The 19640-nt window shown below is 35.5% G+C and overlaps 1 protein-coding gene across 1 annotated transcript in view; it reads left to right on the plus strand.

Moving 5' to 3' along the window:
• The window catches only part of FAM120A (family with sequence similarity 120 member A), a 50620-nt gene that overhangs the window by 17119 nt on the left and 13861 nt on the right, over nt 1–19640 (plus strand). Inside the window, exons 5-12 of the mRNA XM_085302552.1 lie at nt 222–318; nt 1358–1455; nt 1759–2042; nt 3429–3516; nt 6819–7043; nt 9681–9855; nt 15172–15421; nt 16778–16892. Coding sequence (XP_085158678.1) covers nt 222–318; nt 1358–1455; nt 1759–2042; nt 3429–3516; nt 6819–7043; nt 9681–9855; nt 15172–15421; nt 16778–16892 — 1332 coding nt within the window. The remainder of the gene's footprint in view (nt 1–221; nt 319–1357; nt 1456–1758; nt 2043–3428; nt 3517–6818; nt 7044–9680; nt 9856–15171; nt 15422–16777; nt 16893–19640) is intronic.

Raw genomic sequence — 19640 nt, forward strand, 5'->3', positions numbered from 1 at the left:
GTTTGTGTACTGTCATTGTGAATCTATGATATATGGATATAGCATTTTCAAGCTTTGTCCTTACAGGGATTGCCAAAGTATTGTGATATTTGTGATGGAGCAAAGCCATAGTACTTTTGGATCCATAGGCTTTAGTATTGTATGTGATACAGTGCAAGTTTACTGTTTTGACTTGTAGAGGACATGCCTGGATTTGCATGACAGATCTTTTTTTATTTTAGTCTAGAACAGATGACAAAGTTACTCGATTTAAGAGAGCAGTTGCTTATTACTCAGCAACTAATAAGCCTATGCCATTTCATCCACCACATTACCTAGGTAAGTATATATAAAAAAAAGTTGATTTTAACTAAAAGCTGTTATTAGCAGACTCTTTTAAAGATGCTTATATTCATTGGCAATTTTCATTAACTTTTTAATRTAATGTTTTGAAAGACAACATTTTCTTAGGTTATAGGCAGAGGTTGTGTTTATTCCCCAAAATGAAAATAACAATCTGACCTGATTTTATTCTTAGCTATTGCTGATTCTGTTCCAGTATTAGGGCAGTTGAGTGTGTAATGCAGTAAACAAGCAAAAGCTGATCACTGGTTCCAATCATGAAGACAGTTTCTATTTCAAACATACTTCCTGTTTCTCACTGGACTTTTCTGATATATCTTAAAAATCACTTTATAGTGTTTGATTCTTTGATGTCATAGTATACCTGCTTAAATTTCAACCACAGATTGTACTGGCATTATAAATTATTCTCAAAGTTAACTACCAAATAACCACCTGATCACTGGATCTACTACATGTTCCATTTTTAACACTAAAACATAATTTTATCTGAAAATGTCCTGAGTGTTTTGGTTACCATATTGGTATACTAATGTAGATGTTTTCCTTCTTTATTTGCATCTTTACATTCAAAGAGCTACATGAAAGAGCATTAGGGCTATACTAGGTCAAATATTTGCATAATAGAAACTGCCAGCATTATACATCTGCCATTGTTTTTGCCAGCTTCTTGCTGGCAAAAGCTCTTCGGCTTTTTCCCCATTAAGCTTCTTTGATTCCCAGGTAGAATAGAAGTAGGCCTTAATGAAAGATAAAAACAGTTGAGTGAAGATGAGACAAGTAAGACAGAATTCACATGCTACAGAGAAAAATATTAAGAAGTAAAAGGAAATAAAATTGACTTGTTTTAGGCATAATAGAAAATAGTAATGCTAGCAGAGCAAGAGTAAATAAACTACAGAAACGAAAAAGATAAAAAGGGTAAAAGTTTTGTCAAATAAATAACGAACATTTTCATGAGTGTATTTTTTCTCCCTGCGTGTTATTTCCCTTCCTCCTGCTTGCAATAAAACAGCCAGACCAAATCAGTTTGGAATGCCTGGTATAGTGCCACCATATGTTCCTTCTCAGATGCTTAACATTCCACAGACCTCACTACAAGCAAAACCTGTGGTAAGTATAGCCTTCTGCCTCTCTTGGGCTAAGTGTAAGAAACGTATTAAGAAACGTGCCAGCTGAATTGAAATCAAGGTGGGAATGTATAGCTCACCTTTTAACACAACTATTTACTATAAATTTTAACTTTGGAACTACAGTGATTCTGCGGACCCTAGGTGAAGAATTTTTGTGAGCTTTCAAGAAGGCTGAGGTTTAATTGCATACCTTTGGAAAATGCCACTTCGTTAAACAACATATGTTGTTTTAAAACAAAAGCCCTTWTGTTACCTTTGCTTAAGAAAAATTACTTTATTTTAGGCCCAGCAGATGTCCAATCAGGGTGGTGCCCAAGGTCAGGGTCCATACCCATATAGTCTCTCTGAGCCAGCCATCACCTTGGAAACAGGTGGAAAAAGTCTTTCTGAGCAGAACAACTACAGTAACATTCCTCATGAAGGAAAACATACACCATTGTATGAACGGTCTTCTCCAATAAACCCAGCTCAGAGTGGGAGCCCTAATCATGTGGATTCAACCTATTTTCCTGCCTCTTCTACATCTTCCTCCTCCGACAATGATGAAGGCAATGGAGGTGCAGTGAAGTAAGTTTTTCTTGAGAATACTGTCTTACTCAGCTTCTATTAAAATAAAGTTATTTTCAGAATCCTTTGTCAGTTTCATGGAAATAAAGAAATCTGCATGTTAGTGACATGACAGACCTTCAGGTCACTGCGACTACAAACATATCTGTACAGCCTAGTTATTTTATTCTTTAAAAAGGAGGAAGCCAAAATCAAATAAGGGTGGATTTTTTCCACTTCTGCTCTCACAGTTTATTGAAAGCTTTGGTAAATGTTATAAAACTTTACAGTTCTTTTCTTTGTATAAAAATACTCTTACTCCACAGTAAAATTCATTAAAATTTCAGTGGCCAAAAAAGACTGAATTTGTAGTTTTTACGCTGCTGGAATTTTGGCATAATGTCATTTTGCAGTGAAACTTCATGTGAATATCAGAAATTCAAAATTTAAAGCGGTGATGTAAGAGTTCTCATTGACAGATTATGTGTAGAACAAAAGAGCAGTGAAAATGTTCTCTCCTACTGATGTGCCTTGTTTAGTGCTGAAGTATTTCTGGCTATCACTGGATCAGATGTCCATCTTTGGCAATAAAATTGTGCAGACTTTCATTTGATTACTGCTTACTGACGTACAAAGAGAAAATTTGAACAGAGGCCGTTTGTATTTACTTTTGTCTTGTTAGTGTTAGTGGCTTACTATGTGAGAATCAAAGCTTGTGGCTTCACCAGGTCTATGAATACCCCTAAAAGTTTGGGCTTTTGTGTCTTAAAATATTAAGTGTGTTTCTACATGTTTTTAAATTCTGAGTGTATCTACAATTATGAAAGATGACTTGGACTTCACTTTTCTGATACATTTTTTTGATGTTAAATGTATTAATGTTTTTGCTTATAAATCAAATAAGTTTGTATAGTTTCCATACAGTCTAGAACTGGAAACTTACCTGTTTTAGAAAAAGCCATATAAAATATTTTTCAGATTTTTTCATAGTATTGTTTGTTGTGTTTTATGCAGTAAATTTTGAATAAATTTAGCAACTGAAGTCCAGACAGTATCATTTATATCACTGTTCATAGAATTAGTCTTCTCACTGAGGGAAATTGTTTGGCATAGTGAAAAATATTTGAAGTTCAGTCAAGAATTTTCCCTGTTTGAGCGTTGTTTATTAGTTGTAAAAGTTTCTGTATAGCTTTTAAATACAGTTCAAATATTGAAATAGTGTAAATGAAAGGATGTAGTTGTTGAAGTGTCTTCAGGACTTCTACAAATTGGCATTTCTAAATCATAAGATCTCTGAAAATTAAAGTCATCTCTGGCTGATAAATCCTTGATCACTGTTAAGGGAACTATCACGTTGTATCTTAACCAGCCCATTAATGCTGTTTCTTTCTTCATGTTGTCATTCAGTCATGTCAGTGGGAACAAAATAGGCTGGGAAAAAACAGGAACCCAGTCAGAAAGTCAAACACGTGGAGATCTGGGAGACCAAACAAAGGTAATTCCTTAAGTTCCCAACATTACAATTTATTACTTTGTATTAAAATTCTATAGCAAACCTCTGAGTAGGATTTTCAAAATTAATCTGTAGGCTTTAGAGTAAGTTTTTGCAAGTTATTTTGTGAATTACAATGCAATGGCTTTGAAATACAATAATAATAAGTAATATTGCATATATGTGAAAAAGAAAATTAAATAGGCTGTGTTAGAAAATACTAGATACAAAATATAACAGAAACCTATAAACTTGTTTACTTTTTGCAGCAATCTCATCCTTGAATGTTGCTAGCCATTTTTACAGTAGCCTATTATTTTGATTTTAGTAAGTTAAGTAAGTACAGCAGACTAAATTGAACAACTACAGGGTCCAGGACCTGTAGCCTGCAGCGTAGTGAGAGCACCTCTAACATACATTTTGAAATTGGCCACAGAGACTGTTACAAGTGTTTTCAACTGTGTGTTTTAAAACTCAGCAAAGGAGTACAAGCATATTACAACTACATGATATGAATTACACACAATGCATCTTAAAGTAGCTCYGTGGTACCAGTTAGCATGTATTGGTACTTAACTACTAAGGAAGGGATAACTGAGCTCTTACTTAACATTATCCTATTAAATTCTTCTGGTAAAAAACCAAGTTTTAAAATCATTGTCAAATTAAGAGCCTGATGGTCCGTATTCCAAGATTCTACCATGTTTCAGCAAGAATGTTCAAAGCAGTTACACTTTATATCTTTGTATCTTTGTGATGGAGCTCTCCACAAACTATTAAATCTGTCAGAAAAAAGAGCCATTCAGTTGTGAGTTACTTATGCTGCAGGAAAACAGAAGAATGTTTCCCCTGTACCTTTGGCATAGAGATTCCAGTAAACTTTGGCTTTGTGCTTAAAATATCAAGCTGATGATTTCATCCATCAGTGCTGTTATTTTTGCAGGCAACGCCCCATGTGATAACTGTATCTGCCTGTGGATTAGTCACGATATGCAAAATGCTAATGTGACCTGTTAACGTTGCTTTTTGTCTGTGTTAAGGGACATTTATGAATCCTGGTGCATCCCACCTACAGGCAGCCTTGTATGTATGCTGTACAGCCCCTGGCCTTTAGAAGAAGGAAGTCGGGATGAGCGGACGAGCCAGGAGCCAGTGGGGGTGCACCCAGTGGTGTTCCTTCCCTCAAGCTGGATGATTGATGGGTTAAGACTGTGGCACATACCATGGGGCATACCTAGCTGTCTGTGTAGACACAAGTAGAGCTATATAAGCAGTGTTCAAACTTTGAACTAGGTTTATGTGTGCAGTCCAACTGAAATGCATCCAATTTAACATACAAGTGCTTTCAGTATTACTTGCAGATTTTTTTAAATAGCAAACTACTTTTTCAGCTTTCAGTGGCAGGAGAAGATAGCTGTATCTGTTAAGCATGACGGGGAATTGTGAGTACAGTTTTGTAGACTAACTTACTTGCTGTGGAGGTATATAAAAAAAAAGAAATGTTTATGCTTAGGTTTTCCTTAACTTCTTTATGTCATTTGCTCAAAATTTCCAGAAGATTTCCATTTTAGAATGAGATACTTGAATTTCTGAGGTAGTTTAAAGTGTTCGGTATCTACCTTAACACAGACAGGTGGTAGCACCAATGTTGATATTCGTTTGTCTTTGATTTAGACATCAAAAAACTTTGAATGTAGTTGTCTCACTGTGTGACAAAGGGGTGCTCACCTCATTTGGGCAGATGAATAATACTAAAAAAATTACTTGTAACTATGGCAATTCCTTAGCTTAGATGTTTGAATACCACTGTAACAGGTTCAAAAAGAGCCTGGGTAGTGCAAACAGGGATAATACATAGCTGCAGTTGGATATTTCATACCGTCCAGTACAAGGCAGTTGTGTACATTTCTGTTCCTGGTCAAGTACCGCTGTTGTTCAGTTGGAGGGATAGTAAAGGCAAGGACAAAAATCTTTAAATTGTTGAGGAAATATTTGTGATAACACAGCAATAAAAATCTGGATTGCCCGCTATAAAATATGATCTTTCAGTGATGTTAGCCTCTTTGATCTTATGTTTAAAATGTAATTGTAGTGTTGCCCCTTTGATATTTTATTAGAATTTTTTTTAATAATATGCACATGCTTGTCAAAGGTTTTTGGGGGTGAGGTTTTTTTATTATGGGGGGGGTTATGTGTAAATTTGTCTTTTTTATAAGAATGTGATATGAACAAGCTTAGCTTGCTTGGACCTTTTTTGTCTCCCTTGTGCTTTCTGTGGGATTTTATGGCTTTGACCATTGCAGTTTCATCTTTGCTGTTTAAGTCTCATGGAACATACAAAATTTTGTGCAAAAACTAAAAATACTCATGCATAATGTGCCAACAGTTGCACAAAATAAATGTCCTTCTCAAGTGTAATTTTTAGTATTACTATAATAGTATAGCGGCATGAAATTACTGTGAACTTTTTTCTTAAACTAAAGACAACTTTCAGTTCTGAAAGCAAGATTTTTTAGGAATGAACTCTACTTTTTTCCTTCTACTTGTAGTATGTATGAAAGGTATAACACCAATGCTCATAAAAGCCTTATTCACTGTTAAGCTTACGGTACATTTTTATGTAAATCTATGAATTAGATTTCTAGAAATGGAACTAAACACCACTTTAGTATCTGGCAGTCAGAAAATAGGGCCATTCTCCCCTTTTCTCTTACTCACAAAGTAAAATAATTTGGTTAAGTTTAAAAACATGAGACCTATAGGCTTTTAAGTTCTGCTACTGTATCTTTTTAATGCTTAAATTGCACTATATAGTCTTTCCTGTTTCATTTAGGAATATAAGCAGAGAAGGAGTATCTTAATGGCAGTCTAGATGAATTTAAGACTTTATGACAGTTTTTGCGGTCAGTTAACCCATCTAGTTAGTGTATCTTGGACCTGTGTAGTTACAAGGTCATCAGTATTTTGTTAAGAGGTCATCATTCCCCCTTCTGCACTGTGCAATACAAATTAAAAAAAAATAGTTATTCTTGCTCTTAATAAAAGCTTTACCAAAGTTCCCCCCCCCCCACTAATTGCTTTTTGCTAGCAAACACAGGGTGAAAGTCYTCAGAAAGTTTTTGGTCTTTGAAATTCTGGTAGCAGACTTTGCATATTGTATTTTACGTATTCATACTGTTACAACATGAAGCGATTATTATTTTCAGTTCCAAGTGAAGAAGGGAATCTGCTGTTTCTGTTGGTTGATCTTCTAGTATGTTACCATGAACATTCAAAAGCACTTTATTTTGTGTATTCTGTTACAGGCAGAAGGTTCCTCTAGTGCTTCTTCAGGAAGTCAGGCAGCTGATGTCAAAGGGAATCAAGCCAGTAATCCACAAATCCCATGCCTGTTGTCAATGCCCACGAGAAATCACATGGATATTACTACCCCTCCATTACCTCCTGTAGCACCTGAAGTATTAAGAGTGGCAGAACACAGGCACAAGAAGGGGTTAATGTATCCCTACATCTTTCATGTCCTAACCAAGGTATGACATGTAAAATTTTGTACTACAAAACAGTGATTCTGTAAAGATAATTGCACTTACATCTCTSGCCAAACAGTATCATGAATTTACATCCCTTTTGTTGCTTTGAGTTTTGGTCCTTCTTTAGTGCTTCTAACCAACTTTTTTTTCTTCCATGTTGTTTAACCACTGATCTAGTCTGATGCATTATTCCAGTGAATATGAAATGAGTGTTTTTAGAGGTATTTACTTACAGAATTACTCATTTTTCCTGAATACATTATTTAATACTTTTATATACCTACGTGTGTGTGTGTGAATGCAGAGAGAGAGAGAGAGAGAACCTGTTTCAATTTAAAAACTTCTGTGTATGTGTTATGGTGTCTGCCAAGTCGTCTTTATTTTCAGTGTTCAAGAATACTTAATTTCCCTCACAATTTGATACCTCCCATCCTATCAAAAGACAAAAGTTTAGTTTATTGTTCCTTCTAAGTGAAAACAGAACTTGATAGTTTTAATCCTGTTCCACTGTAGTGTTAAAAACATTTAGTACTGGTTCACATACATCGATCCCCTCAGTGTATGTATTTGTACAGTACCTAGCAAAAGGGCATTGTTCACACTTCCTGTTATTCATATTCATCTAAAAATCCTTTTTGCTGCAAAAAAAGAGAGTAGGCAAAGTCCATGATGGAGCTTTGAAATGCATACTAACAAATGTTTCTGCATCAAAGTTTTGCTTTGATTTTCCTACTTTCCATGCGTTTATTTTGCACCATAGCTTGTATTGTTACACCTTTCTTACACTTGCCATGTTTATGGAGAAAAAGTGGGGAAGAGTCGAAAGATGTAGGAAGACTACAGATGCCAATTTCATTTCATACTTCACATAGCCAAACATTCACAACACATTTAAATACTACTGGATATCTGATACCATATCTCACAACGGAAAGAGACCAATTAAATGCCCAGATTTGAGAAAGTCACCCAAACAGAGGGGGAAAAAATCAAAGTAGAGCCTGCTGCATAAAGTAAAGCAATGTTAGTTGAGACTGTTTTTCTTTCCCCACTTCCTGAAATGCTTTTGGACAAGTATAGGGGAACCTGTAGTATSCCAGGGTTGCACTGACAGGTATCTTGTTGTATGCTTGAGGGTTCCTTTCAAAACTGATAGAAAAAGGCGTTGCAGAGTTGCAGTTTTGTATAGAGAGAAGCCTTACAAAAATATGTTATACATAAAGTAGTGTTGTCTGAGTTAAACCCAACAATATCCAGGACGGTACCTGCTGTATTCATTACAGGGACAGTTTATATGATTTTTAAGTGAAATTAGCACAGCAACTAGCAAAAGAGTGGGCTTACTTCTTAGTGTTGAAAATAAAGGTTGATGTATGGGAACAATGCAGCGAAGAGGTTAATTGCTCCCATTTTTTTTTCTTTTTATTATTGGTAATTGATAAATACCTCTCTAAATAGAGAGAAGGAGTGAAAAAGAGAGGTAGTTCATTCCTTTTCTAAGACTGAAAGTTTTGCCTGCCTCTGCAGCAGTGGATTCATCTCTAGTGGCAAATTGGCAGTCTTTTACCTGATTTCAGAAGTCTCTAGAATACATTTCGACAGTCCAGTTAGTTTGGAAGTTTAGAAATAATATTCCATCCTGAAACTTCAGAGTCTGAACTTAGAGGAAAGGAGACTGAGTTGGCAGTATTTCGTAAAACTGGGCATCGTGCTCTGTGCCTTGACTGGCTGTGACTTTATGGAGTATATGTTAAAGAGTATATTTCCAAAATAAAAAAGACAAGAAGTTAACTGTGGTAAAAATGTGTGTTTACAAGAAAAATACTAATTTTTATTATACTTTATTCATATTGTATTTAATACTGTGTATATAATAAAGATTTTTATGTAAGCTGAGACAACATAAAGTAAACTAGTAATCTTTATGGAGCCATACCCCTATAGCTTTATACAACTTCTACCAGTTTCTACCTTGTATTCTGGTTTGTGCTGATTGCAAAGGCATCCAAGCATGTTGGATACATATATGGTGTTTCCCTGAACCTCATCTCTTTACTGGACAGTCTAATTGGAAGTGTCACCATTATGGCTATTTCAAGTGCAGTTACATATCTGTTTGCTAGTGTTCTCCCTGTGTTTGATGATTTAAGTTAAATTTACTTTTAGGATTTCAAATCATTGCACCAAAAGCTAGACTGCTGTTTTTAGACAGTGCAAATATTTTTTAAATAGCTGTCTGAAATCTGTATCAGCTTTTAGCATTTGTTATTTAAGTGTACTTTGAATGTCTGTTAATTCTATGAACACATCACTGTATTTTTGTGTGTACTTTTTCACTTCTAAAAGTATCAGGATTTGAAGAGAATCCTCACCTGCAGATAATCCAGCCAAAAAGAGGCATCTGATGGAGAGTAGAAATTGGAGTGTGACAGGATAATCGGAGACTGGAGACTTGTGGGAGGAAAGCAAGTAGATTGTAGTGTAATCCTCCTCTAATGTTACTTCCACACGCATAAGATCCACGTTACTGCTCAATCACATTTTTCTTAACTGGATGAGGTTAATTTTAGTGTGCATATGTAAACATTTTGTGTTGACTATAATGTGTGGTATGTTTCTGCTTTCTTTCATGCAAAGGGTGAAATCAAAATTGCAGTTTCTATAGAAGATGAAGCCAACAAAGACCTGCCTCCTGCTGCTCTGCTTTATAGGCCAGTTCGTCAGTATGTTTACGGAGTCCTGTTTAGTTTGGCAGAAAGCAGAAAGAAAACTGAAAGACTTGCTTTTAGAAAGAACAGACTTCCACCAGAATGTATGTACTGTAGAATCCATTCTTATTTCACTTCCCTTTGCTATGTTTTTATATCCATTTGTACAATGATTTGAGTGAGAATAGTTGTTAAGGTTTCATGAATGTAGCTAAAGCTGGAGTAATTTATGAGTTCTTAGATTCCATGGATTATAGAAAAAAGATGTTGTTAGTTCAAAATTTTATTTCCTATAGTAGTTTCACAACTGTAAATGATATCATTTATAAGCAAGTTCTGAAGTTTGTTTTTTAAAATGTCCATTCRAGCTACTGTCAGGCTTGTACAAAGTAGCATTGATTTTTGTACTAATTTTCAAAATCTGTGGCAGAGCTTGATTATAGAAGACATCTGTTCCATGTACATAYATACAAATGTGCATACGATTTTTTCAAAAATGTTAGATGCCTGTGCATTCCTTGCCTTTCCTTCTATTATTCCTGATGTGTAGTTAAATGTACTTTAGTGAAGCATACAAGTCTCTTCAGTATCTTTCAAATATTTGCATATAAAAATTCACCTTTACAATCTGTAGAATTCGAGTTTAGTGCCTCAGGTAAAGGCAGACAAAACTTTTGTGAACAGACTTGTCACAAGGTCCTTTTGCTAATTCAGAGGAATTAACATGACTGTTAATCTTCATCTAATCTGGAAGTTTTTAAGTTTTCTGCTTCCAGGAATTACTATCATTCCAGAAAATTCAACCTCCTAATGTTGTGAAGTGTGATTTTTTTTTTAATATGAAATGCATAAAAGGAAATGATTGAACTTTATACTAGCATCTTAAAAAGGTTAAAGGAAAGCCTAAAGCATTAAGWGGATGGTAGCAGCAGAAAAAGTATTTATATGCAAGTCTGCTGTCAGTAGACTGTATTCAAGAAGCAGATGTTTAAAATGTGTGAAAGCATCATCACAATCCTCATGTAAGTGTGAAAATAAGAATCATCAGTTGTAAACTTTATTTTCATTCCCTTTTCTCTCCCTTTTCATTTTTAATTGTGAAGGTTGTTTTGTWTGCTCATACGGAAGAGGATAACTGTTCAACAATGTTTGAAAAACTGATTATCTTAGTATTTTTTGTGGGAATTAAAATTTACCCTGTTTGAAAAATGTCTCTAGTGCACAAACTTGACCCTTTTAATTCACACACATATAATAATATTTCAGGATAGGAGATTCAGGATTAAAATAGTAAAGTTACTTGCAGTATTTGTTTATGCTCATTAGATTCTTATCCTTAAAAGTATACTACAAGGATTGCAGTGGTGAAATAGCTACATGCTGAAGGTCTGCTTCAGTTTTCGGAGTGTTTTCATCTTGTAAACTTAGACCATTCTCTGTAGACTGCTGGAGATACCCATATAATCTCTTGTTTTCTCATCATTTATACTGCTTTTCAGTGCTTTTATTCTCTGTGGAGGCTAAGAACACTGCTGCTGACTTGGTTTATTGTTACAGGAGCTCTGGCAGATCTTGCTGCAGGACACATTCAGCTACCTGACCTACTTTTTTTTAGGACCGACCATGCTCTTAAAAAATGGAACACCTGCCCAAATGTTAGTTGCTTCACTGCAAAGCTAAAACAGCCAGTAAAGATAGACTGAGCTAAGACGCTAGCCTATAGTGTGAAAGGGCTATGGTGCATGAGTGCATTTCTTCTGATCACCTCTCCTATAAGGCAATGAGCTTTAGCCAGAGACTGTAGAAGGCAGTAAGGAAGAGTAGTGTCTTAAAGAATCTGAGCAAATTTATCATCTTTGCTGTACAGACACCAGCAACATAGTGATTTTATGGTGAAAAATTTCCAAGTACATTTTATGTCAGGGTTATGAGAGGCTATGAAATGTGCATATTAAACTTTGCATGTCAGTATTATTACTAAATATCAGAACAGTACAGATAATTTTTTCCTAAAAAATAATTTCTTCCTACCATTTAAATGGTTGTTATTTTATGTAGTTGAAAAGACAAAAAAAAAGATCTGTTGGAAGCAACAATCAGTAAGTTGTCTCTAATTGTCTGCTAAGTTATGCCTGTCCTGTGTGTCCTCATGTGTGCTACCTGAGGATATAAAAAGCTGAATAGTTCTTTAATGTGCTTTACTGCCAGCTGAGAAGCACAGACTGTGCTTCCCTTGCTAGTGAGAAGATGGAATTAAAATGTCTGACTTGCTATTCTTTTCAAGCTATAAAATTTGTTATTTCCCAGGTTCTAATATACACATAGGCATATATAAAACCATCAGCATTTTCTACTCTGTGGAAAAATATGTACTTGTACAAGCTTTTGTAACTCCTGGTTGGATCCAAATGTTTGTTATTTTAAGCCTAGCCACCCTGTGATGTGCTGTTCTCCATCAAAGATGTATTCAGTTGACACTGCTAAAGTTTCTTAGTTTCTGCTAAAGGGAAGCCATATCTGGGCGGTCGCCCTGTCTGCAAAATCAGGTGTGCTTGGTTCAAGCTGTACTGTCAGTAAAGATCATAAAGTTAAAAATGAGGCTTGATTAATCTGCATTAGCTAGCTCGTCTTTTGATAACATCAGGTACATCATGTCTCACGTTCAGTTTGTGAAAAGAAGGCAGAGAGAATACCAGAAAACACCTGAGCTGTCAGTAGCAGCAAGGACTTTAATAGACAACTTCAGAATGCAGGATGCTGTTGCTGATGACCTCAGAGCTTGTTACAACTTTTGTGTCTGTTTATCAAGCAGATCACATTAATACAGATTGATACTGACATTTTTAACTTGGACTAACCTTAAAGTGTCTTGAGGATAATGTTCAAAGCACATGTCAATATATTGCACAGGTGCTTATGCTGCTTGAGTATTCAAATCTACCTATCATCAGCAGGAGTGAGTTTAGTATTAATAAGCGGTATAAATTAGCTCTGTGATTTTGTGGCTCAGCATAGTCTGATTCTGTGTGTGTTTGTTGTAGACATTTCATATGTCCAAGTGGAAGTCCTGGAAGGAAAGCATAAAGCATTCCTCTGAGGACAGACATTTTCATTGGTTGAGGAAGGCAGTGGCTTTTGGCACCAGTCCCAGTACAGAGTTGTCAAATGTGTAAGAAATGCCCTGGAGAAATAAGTAGATAGGGACATGTCCTAGATTGGTCTGTTACGTTAAATACTAAATTTGGGTGAACTGTATTATGGTTACTTGTGAACAGATACAGCTGTAATTTCTCTTTCCCATCATTCAGAAAGGGCACTGTTTGCTAGTCCACTAGAGGAAGAAGAATGGTTACTTTTCCAGTAGTAATGATTATTTTTCAGAATTTTGACATCAGGATAGATCTCTGATGTAGCCTATACAGGCAGCATATTTCTGAAGAAGATATTTTTTGAGAGCCAGTTCAGGTGCTCTTCCTGTGGTCGTAATCTCATAGAGTTATGGAAGTTGTCATCCCAAGATTGAAAGGTTTGAACCAATTTTGGATGTTGAAAGATAGAATTGCAGATAGAAAACATAGACATAAAATATTYTCTTCTAAATTTGAGGTTGTTACAGCACAAGATAGATATAAAAGAAAAAATAATGAAACTTTTGTGTTTTGTAAGGATCTGTTTTCTTGCTATTGTCTGCTGTTGTAGGAATCATAGAAGCTGTTTTCTGAGAGTACTTAAGTGTGATAGGCATATAGAGTGTGATCTGTTTGCCTCTGTAGGAGAATCCAAACTGAAAAACTGAGTATAGCTAGGAATAATGCCTCCATTATCAAAAGGAAGTTGAAGGAGAGAAAAGAAACCCAAAATACAAATAACTATTTTATGTCAATCATCAGTAATTTGACTTTTTTACTGCTAAATAGTTTAAGCTGTTCCTCACGGTACCCTCATTGTGTTTCCTGGCTGTTTGCTAAGAGCACTAAGAAGCTTTGGTCCAAAAGTCTCTTTTTTCTAAGACCTATAGCAATTAAAATATCTATTATTTGAAAAAACACATAAAACACAGCCTTTTATTTATTCWTATTTACTGTGCTGGGGTCCGAGGGCTCAGCGAGACGTGAACACCAGTGATAAGCCCTGAACAAATAATGGAGTAGCTTTGCTGACTGTTAAAAACTATTTGGAATAGCTTAGTGGCATATAAAAAACTGGGAGCAACCAAAATATGTGATTTTGTAGTGGGGCTACCAACTAAATACATCAAAATATTTATTTTCATTGCTGCATGTTATCTTTATAAAACTTTTCCTTGGAGCTAGAGTGGTTTTATTCCAGAAAATCATACAAGAGTGCTTTGGGATGTTCTGGAGGTTCTTCTGTTGTACAGGTCCTGGCCTCTGACATGCTTTGCCTGTCTCCAACTGTAAAATCATTTGTAGATCTGACGTCTGATAACTGAAGGAATCTTTGTAGCAGTCAGGGCTGTCGTGGCTTCTCAACCCGTAACCAAGAGATTTCTAGCAGAAGTGTATCTGTTCTCCAGCACTGTTTTACAGACCAAAGGATCTCTTTGGGCTGTAACTTGACGCTTTGCTAACAAGCTCCTTGAATCTTTCCGCACTGCATCAGTAGGCCCTGAGTTAAGAAGGGTGCAAACAAATTTTGATCTGTGTCAAACCTGGGGTCGTTCCAAGGCCAAAGATATCATTTCTTGGTCTTGCCTTTTTTTTTTTTTTTTTTTTTTTTTTTTTTTTTTTTTTTTTTTTTTTTAGTAGCCTTCAAGTGTAGAAAAAGAGAAATGCTTTAGTAGCAATATGAAATTGAGGTCTTTTTCTTTCTTTTTTTTGGGGGGGGGATGAAAGGGACCATAGCAGAAACAAAAATATTAATTTTTAATAAAATGCAGTACAGTGAATTAATGCAAGTTAATGTTTTGTAAAATTTTGAAAGAAAAAATAATTTAAACTTGTATTTGAGATCTCATTCCACTGCAGTATTTGAACAACCATGAACAAGTGTATGAGTTCTAAAGTGCTGATGTAAAGATGTGAGTACGACAGTGGTATATTTATAGTTTTAAATTGTTCTTAAAACATACAGAAAATATTTATGTACTACTTTTGTTACTATAGGGTTTTTATGAAGATACAGATATTTTGGAGGAAAATTGCATTTTCAAATCATGCTGTTTGTTTTCAGAGATCCTGTGTAGTTCCTTTATGTTGTATATTCATTTGAAAATCTTAATGTCAACATTCCTCCCATATACTTGGTTGCATATATGTAATTTGTAAGTGATCATGATTCAAAGATGGTTGGTACAGAGTACTCTAATACTTTTGGGGCACAATGTTTTCATAAAATCTTTTAAAAACACAGTACTACTTAACTCTGAATTTTTTCCTTCAACTTCTGTCATTTTGTAGTTTCACCAGTGATAATTAAAGAATGGGCTGCTTACAAAGGCAAATCTCCTCAAACCCCTGAGCTGGTGGAAGCACTTGCATTCAGGGAATGGACCTGTCCTAATCTGAAGAAGCTGTGGCTAGGAAAAGCAGTAGAAGACAAGAACCGAAGAATGAGGGCATTTTTGGCCTGTATGAGATCAGATACACCAGCAATGCTCAATCCAACTAATGTGCCCACTCATCTTATGGTGCTCTGTTGTGTACTAAGGTCAGTCTTACTGTAAGGTAAAGCAGAGTGAAGGAAAGGTTTTACTGGGCTGCATAATCTCTCTGACATATTTAAYTGTATTAAACTGTGAGTTTAGAAAGTGCTAATTCATATTTGTCCATGGAGGGGATATTTTTCTTGTAGAACATCACTTGCGAGTCTTAAAAGCGTGCTATATGCTTCAAGGTTTCTTTCTTCAGACTGTAGAAGGCTGAAAGGAGGAGAAATAAATTTTGTGTTGCAAAGAGGCCACTGTAGCATTTGAATTAGTTTACATTTGTTGCACTACAGGCGCCAACCTACTAGAAAATAACATTGACATCTCAGCGGCTGTGTTGGTAAAGTTGTAAAGCAAAAGAGAAAATACTTCARAGACAGCTGCTTAGCAGCTTATCAGGATGGAAAATTCATGTAAATGATATTCTACCTATCATGTATTAGATTCCTTGTGCTAGAATTGCTCATCTAGTTGATGTGGTGATAACCTGCAGTTGAAGTATGGTATTAAATAGGAAGTCACAAGGCCCAAAATACTTACCTGTTTAATTTTCAGGTTGAAAATTGGACCAAGAATGAGAGATCCTTACCTTTTGGAAAGGGATGATTATTTTGATATGATTAAACAATCATAAACCTGGCAGAAGCCAGGGTCAGCATGTTGTAYAGGAAAAATTTTAAGCCATCTTTGAGACTGATAAATATAAATTTGTTTCCAGTTCTACTTCACTTTCTCCTGCCTCTTGAGCACTAAAGCTTTCTTTTTTTCTTTTCCTCATAGAATAGTAAGTATATAAAAATAGACCAAACGATATCTTAAACAAAGGAGAACTTCATACTCATTTGTACAGCAAGTTTCTTTCCTGTGACATATGACTTAAAAAGATTAATGTTTATTAAGATGTACAGTTTTACTCAGCACTTGTTTGGAATGACAAGCATAAAATTCTCTGACTAGATCATTTTTGAATAATGTATGATCTGGAAAACATGTTCACAAAATCTTTTTACCACTAGTCCTTTTTATAAAGACCAGTAACCTTTATGGTATTTTATTCTTGTGTGTACCGGAATCTACTTTTTGTTAACATTCTATTTTGGTTGCCTGTCCTCCATTTTTTCACTGGAAGTGGACTGTTCTAGTTTGTGTTGCGTAACTGATTCACAGCCATCAGCTCTTTGATATGATCTTAAGCAAATTTAAGCTTTAAATCTCTTCAGAGTTCTGGCTTTTTAATTACTTAAGTCTAGACAATTAAAAAAAAATTTCTTGCATTCTGGTGACTTCTGAGCATATAAAATGGTACTTAATTTAACACTTAAATGACAGATACAAATAATTATTGGCTTCCTCTGTAGGTATATGGTACAGTGGCCAGGGGTCCGTATACTTCGTCGCCAAGAACTTGATGCTTTTCTTGCCCAAGCATTGTCTCCAAAGCTCTATGAGCCTGACCAGCTTCAGGAACTCAAGGTAATTCTTAACCCTGACTTCCTAACTAAAAAGTTTATTCCCAGCTGATCCACACTGYTAACTATAGTGAGTGATGTGTATATGCCTGTTTCACTAAAAACCTTGGATATTTGCATATGCTTTCAAAAATGTTGATCTTGATATTTTTGAGTATTACAAAGATTGTTAATCAGTTCTATTTCATTGATTTGATCGATGAGTAAAATTTTAAAGATGGTAAAATTTTTACCTTACGCAACTTTTCTTACTATTTCCCAAGTAACTGTCTCTTGAAAGTTTAAAACAAATGTGTTTCCATTAGAAGTTCTTATATACTGACGTTAGTATTTTTCCATGATTCAACATTCAAAAGAAATTTGTGGTTTGTGTTCCAGATAAAGAAATTGAGAGACTTACATAAGCTTGGATGCAAAAATGCAGGAGACAGTTTATTAATGCTGACAGAATTGTAGAAATAGTTGTTCTGAGGATTTTAAAAATTTAAATCTTTAAGTTTTTGATTTTTCTAATACATTAGTATTATGTGAAGTAAATACAGGTAGTTAAGTGATAGAATTCTTTAGTGCAGTATCCTATTGTATAAACAGAATGTATATCAACCTGTGCAACGTTCCCTTACTCCGTGTTATTTCTCCAACCAGCCTTCATATGCTCACAGTGGAATTTCCTCTTCTAATCTTTGGGCTAAAATACAGATTAAATTTGGTTTTACTTTTACATTGTTTGCTCTTAGAATTTTTTTTTCCAAAACCTGCCGCCAAATTCTCTACTCTGGATCAAAAAAATGGTAGAATGTAGTCCTTCATTTGAAACAAATACTTTTCTGAATGGAAATAATTTTAATTCATTTTTCTACATAACCTAACTTAAGCCCGATGGTGTTTCTGTTAACTGGAAACTGTGGGAGGATTTATAGGGAATGAACAACCATAAGGTATTCATCTTACCTCCTATCTGCACCGATGATCAACAGAGCAAAGGAGGTAAAATGCTGATCACCTCTTCATTATGTAACCTCATGTTGAAGAAGTCATCTCAGATGGTCTTTCAGGTTCTTACATATAAGGTGGAGGGCTAAAGATAGGAAAGTCTAGTAACCACTTCTGCTCCCAGCAGTGCATGGACACATGCTGTCCTTAGTTGAATTGGGAAGAAGAGAAAGGTACCTTTTTTCAAAGTTTGTTCATGTTCACAGGTAAACAGTAGAGAAAGCACAGACAAAAGCAGCAATCTTAGCACGGCTTTTGCAGAAGCAATGGTAATTAAGCTCATGCAGATATCAGCTATGAGGCTTTTTTGGGGAGTGTTTTATCACTAAAACCTAGTCAATAAGAGCATTCTCAAAGYGAGTAAGTGACTTGATTTCTTGTCTGTGGGTGACGAGCAGCCTCTTTCTTGCATTCTTGCATGTAGCACCCTAGCAAGGACTTCTCAGTCTGAATTTTTGAAATCAACCTGCGTGGAATCCCAGTTCTTAGGCACAGAAGCACTAATAAATGTAAGAGAAAGAAAACTGAATCTGCTTCAGAACCTATTTGAATTTTTTCTCAGGAAGCAGAGAATTCACATTTTATGAATCTTAATGGCAGAGTTTAACAGAAAAACTAAATCTGCTTCCTCTCCCCATACATCAAAGAATAAATTACCAAAAGTTAAAATTAAAAAAAAAAATCCAGCAAGAAGAAATTCTTCTGGCCTTTCTCTCATTACTCAAAAAAATATGAAGAAACACAGGACAAAGCTACAACAAACACCTGATGAGTTCTTGCCAGACTGCTTGTTTGCTTCAACACTTAAGACTAGATTGCTCCTAATGTGGATTACAAGATATTAGACTCCTGAGAACAACATTTTTGAGTACCCCTCATTACTGCTGATTTCTTAAAGGGAGRCTAAATGCAGTCCATCAGGAGAATCGTTAAGATGTTTCAACTGTCCTTGAAGATGTTTGCTAGACATTCATGCTGGAAACACTTGGTGCTTGTTGGGCTTTCAGAATCCCAGAGATGGTGGCTGTAGATGATTTTCTGCATTGTATGAGGAACAGTACTTTATCTTAAGGGAAGCATGTGCCAACCTTTATCCAAGGACTGAACTGACAGTGGGTTATCCTGCATGGTCAGAAGAAATATGTGTACACTCATCCAAGGTGACAAACGTTAGAAGAGTAGGAGAAGAGCACCTTTAAAAAGTCTTAAGTCAGAGGATGGTGAAAGACATCTACTGCAAGGTCTTAAAGCTGAACAATAGTACCTGTGGGTGTCGGTGGAAACTCAAACAACAGTTTTGTAGGCAAAGCTGGATGTGTCAAAGAACAGCAGTGTATCAGCAACTCAGTCTTCAATGTCCATTTTCAAAACCCAATGCAATAACAAATAACATSGATGGGTACAGATTTTGGCAAAGGTATCTACAAGAGTTATCAAATAAATAGTCTTGCCTCTGTCTTCAGGTTTGATGAAAAGAGGAGGAAACCCCACTGTGAAAGTTGCTGGATTTAGAGATCTAAGAAAGGAATCCCCAGATAATTTTTTTTCTTGCATTCCAACAGAAAAATGAAAGGCAGAGACAAGGCAAGTGATAAACAGGATACAAATATTTTTGTTTAATAGAAATTGTTCTCCAAGTTTTATTTTTAAATCATACATGGAGAGTAATATGGATCATTTCCATAGTATTTGTTGGTTAACTGAAAGATGCAATATTTCATGCAATGTTGTTACTATCTTCATATGAAGCAGCTGCTTC

The sequence above is a fragment of the Rhea americana genome, unplaced genomic scaffold (genome assembly GCF_003343005.1).
Source record: "Rhea americana isolate MKP2758 unplaced genomic scaffold, rheAme1 scaffold_19, whole genome shotgun sequence".
Classification (NCBI taxonomy): Eukaryota; Metazoa; Chordata; class Aves; order Rheiformes; family Rheidae; genus Rhea; species Rhea americana.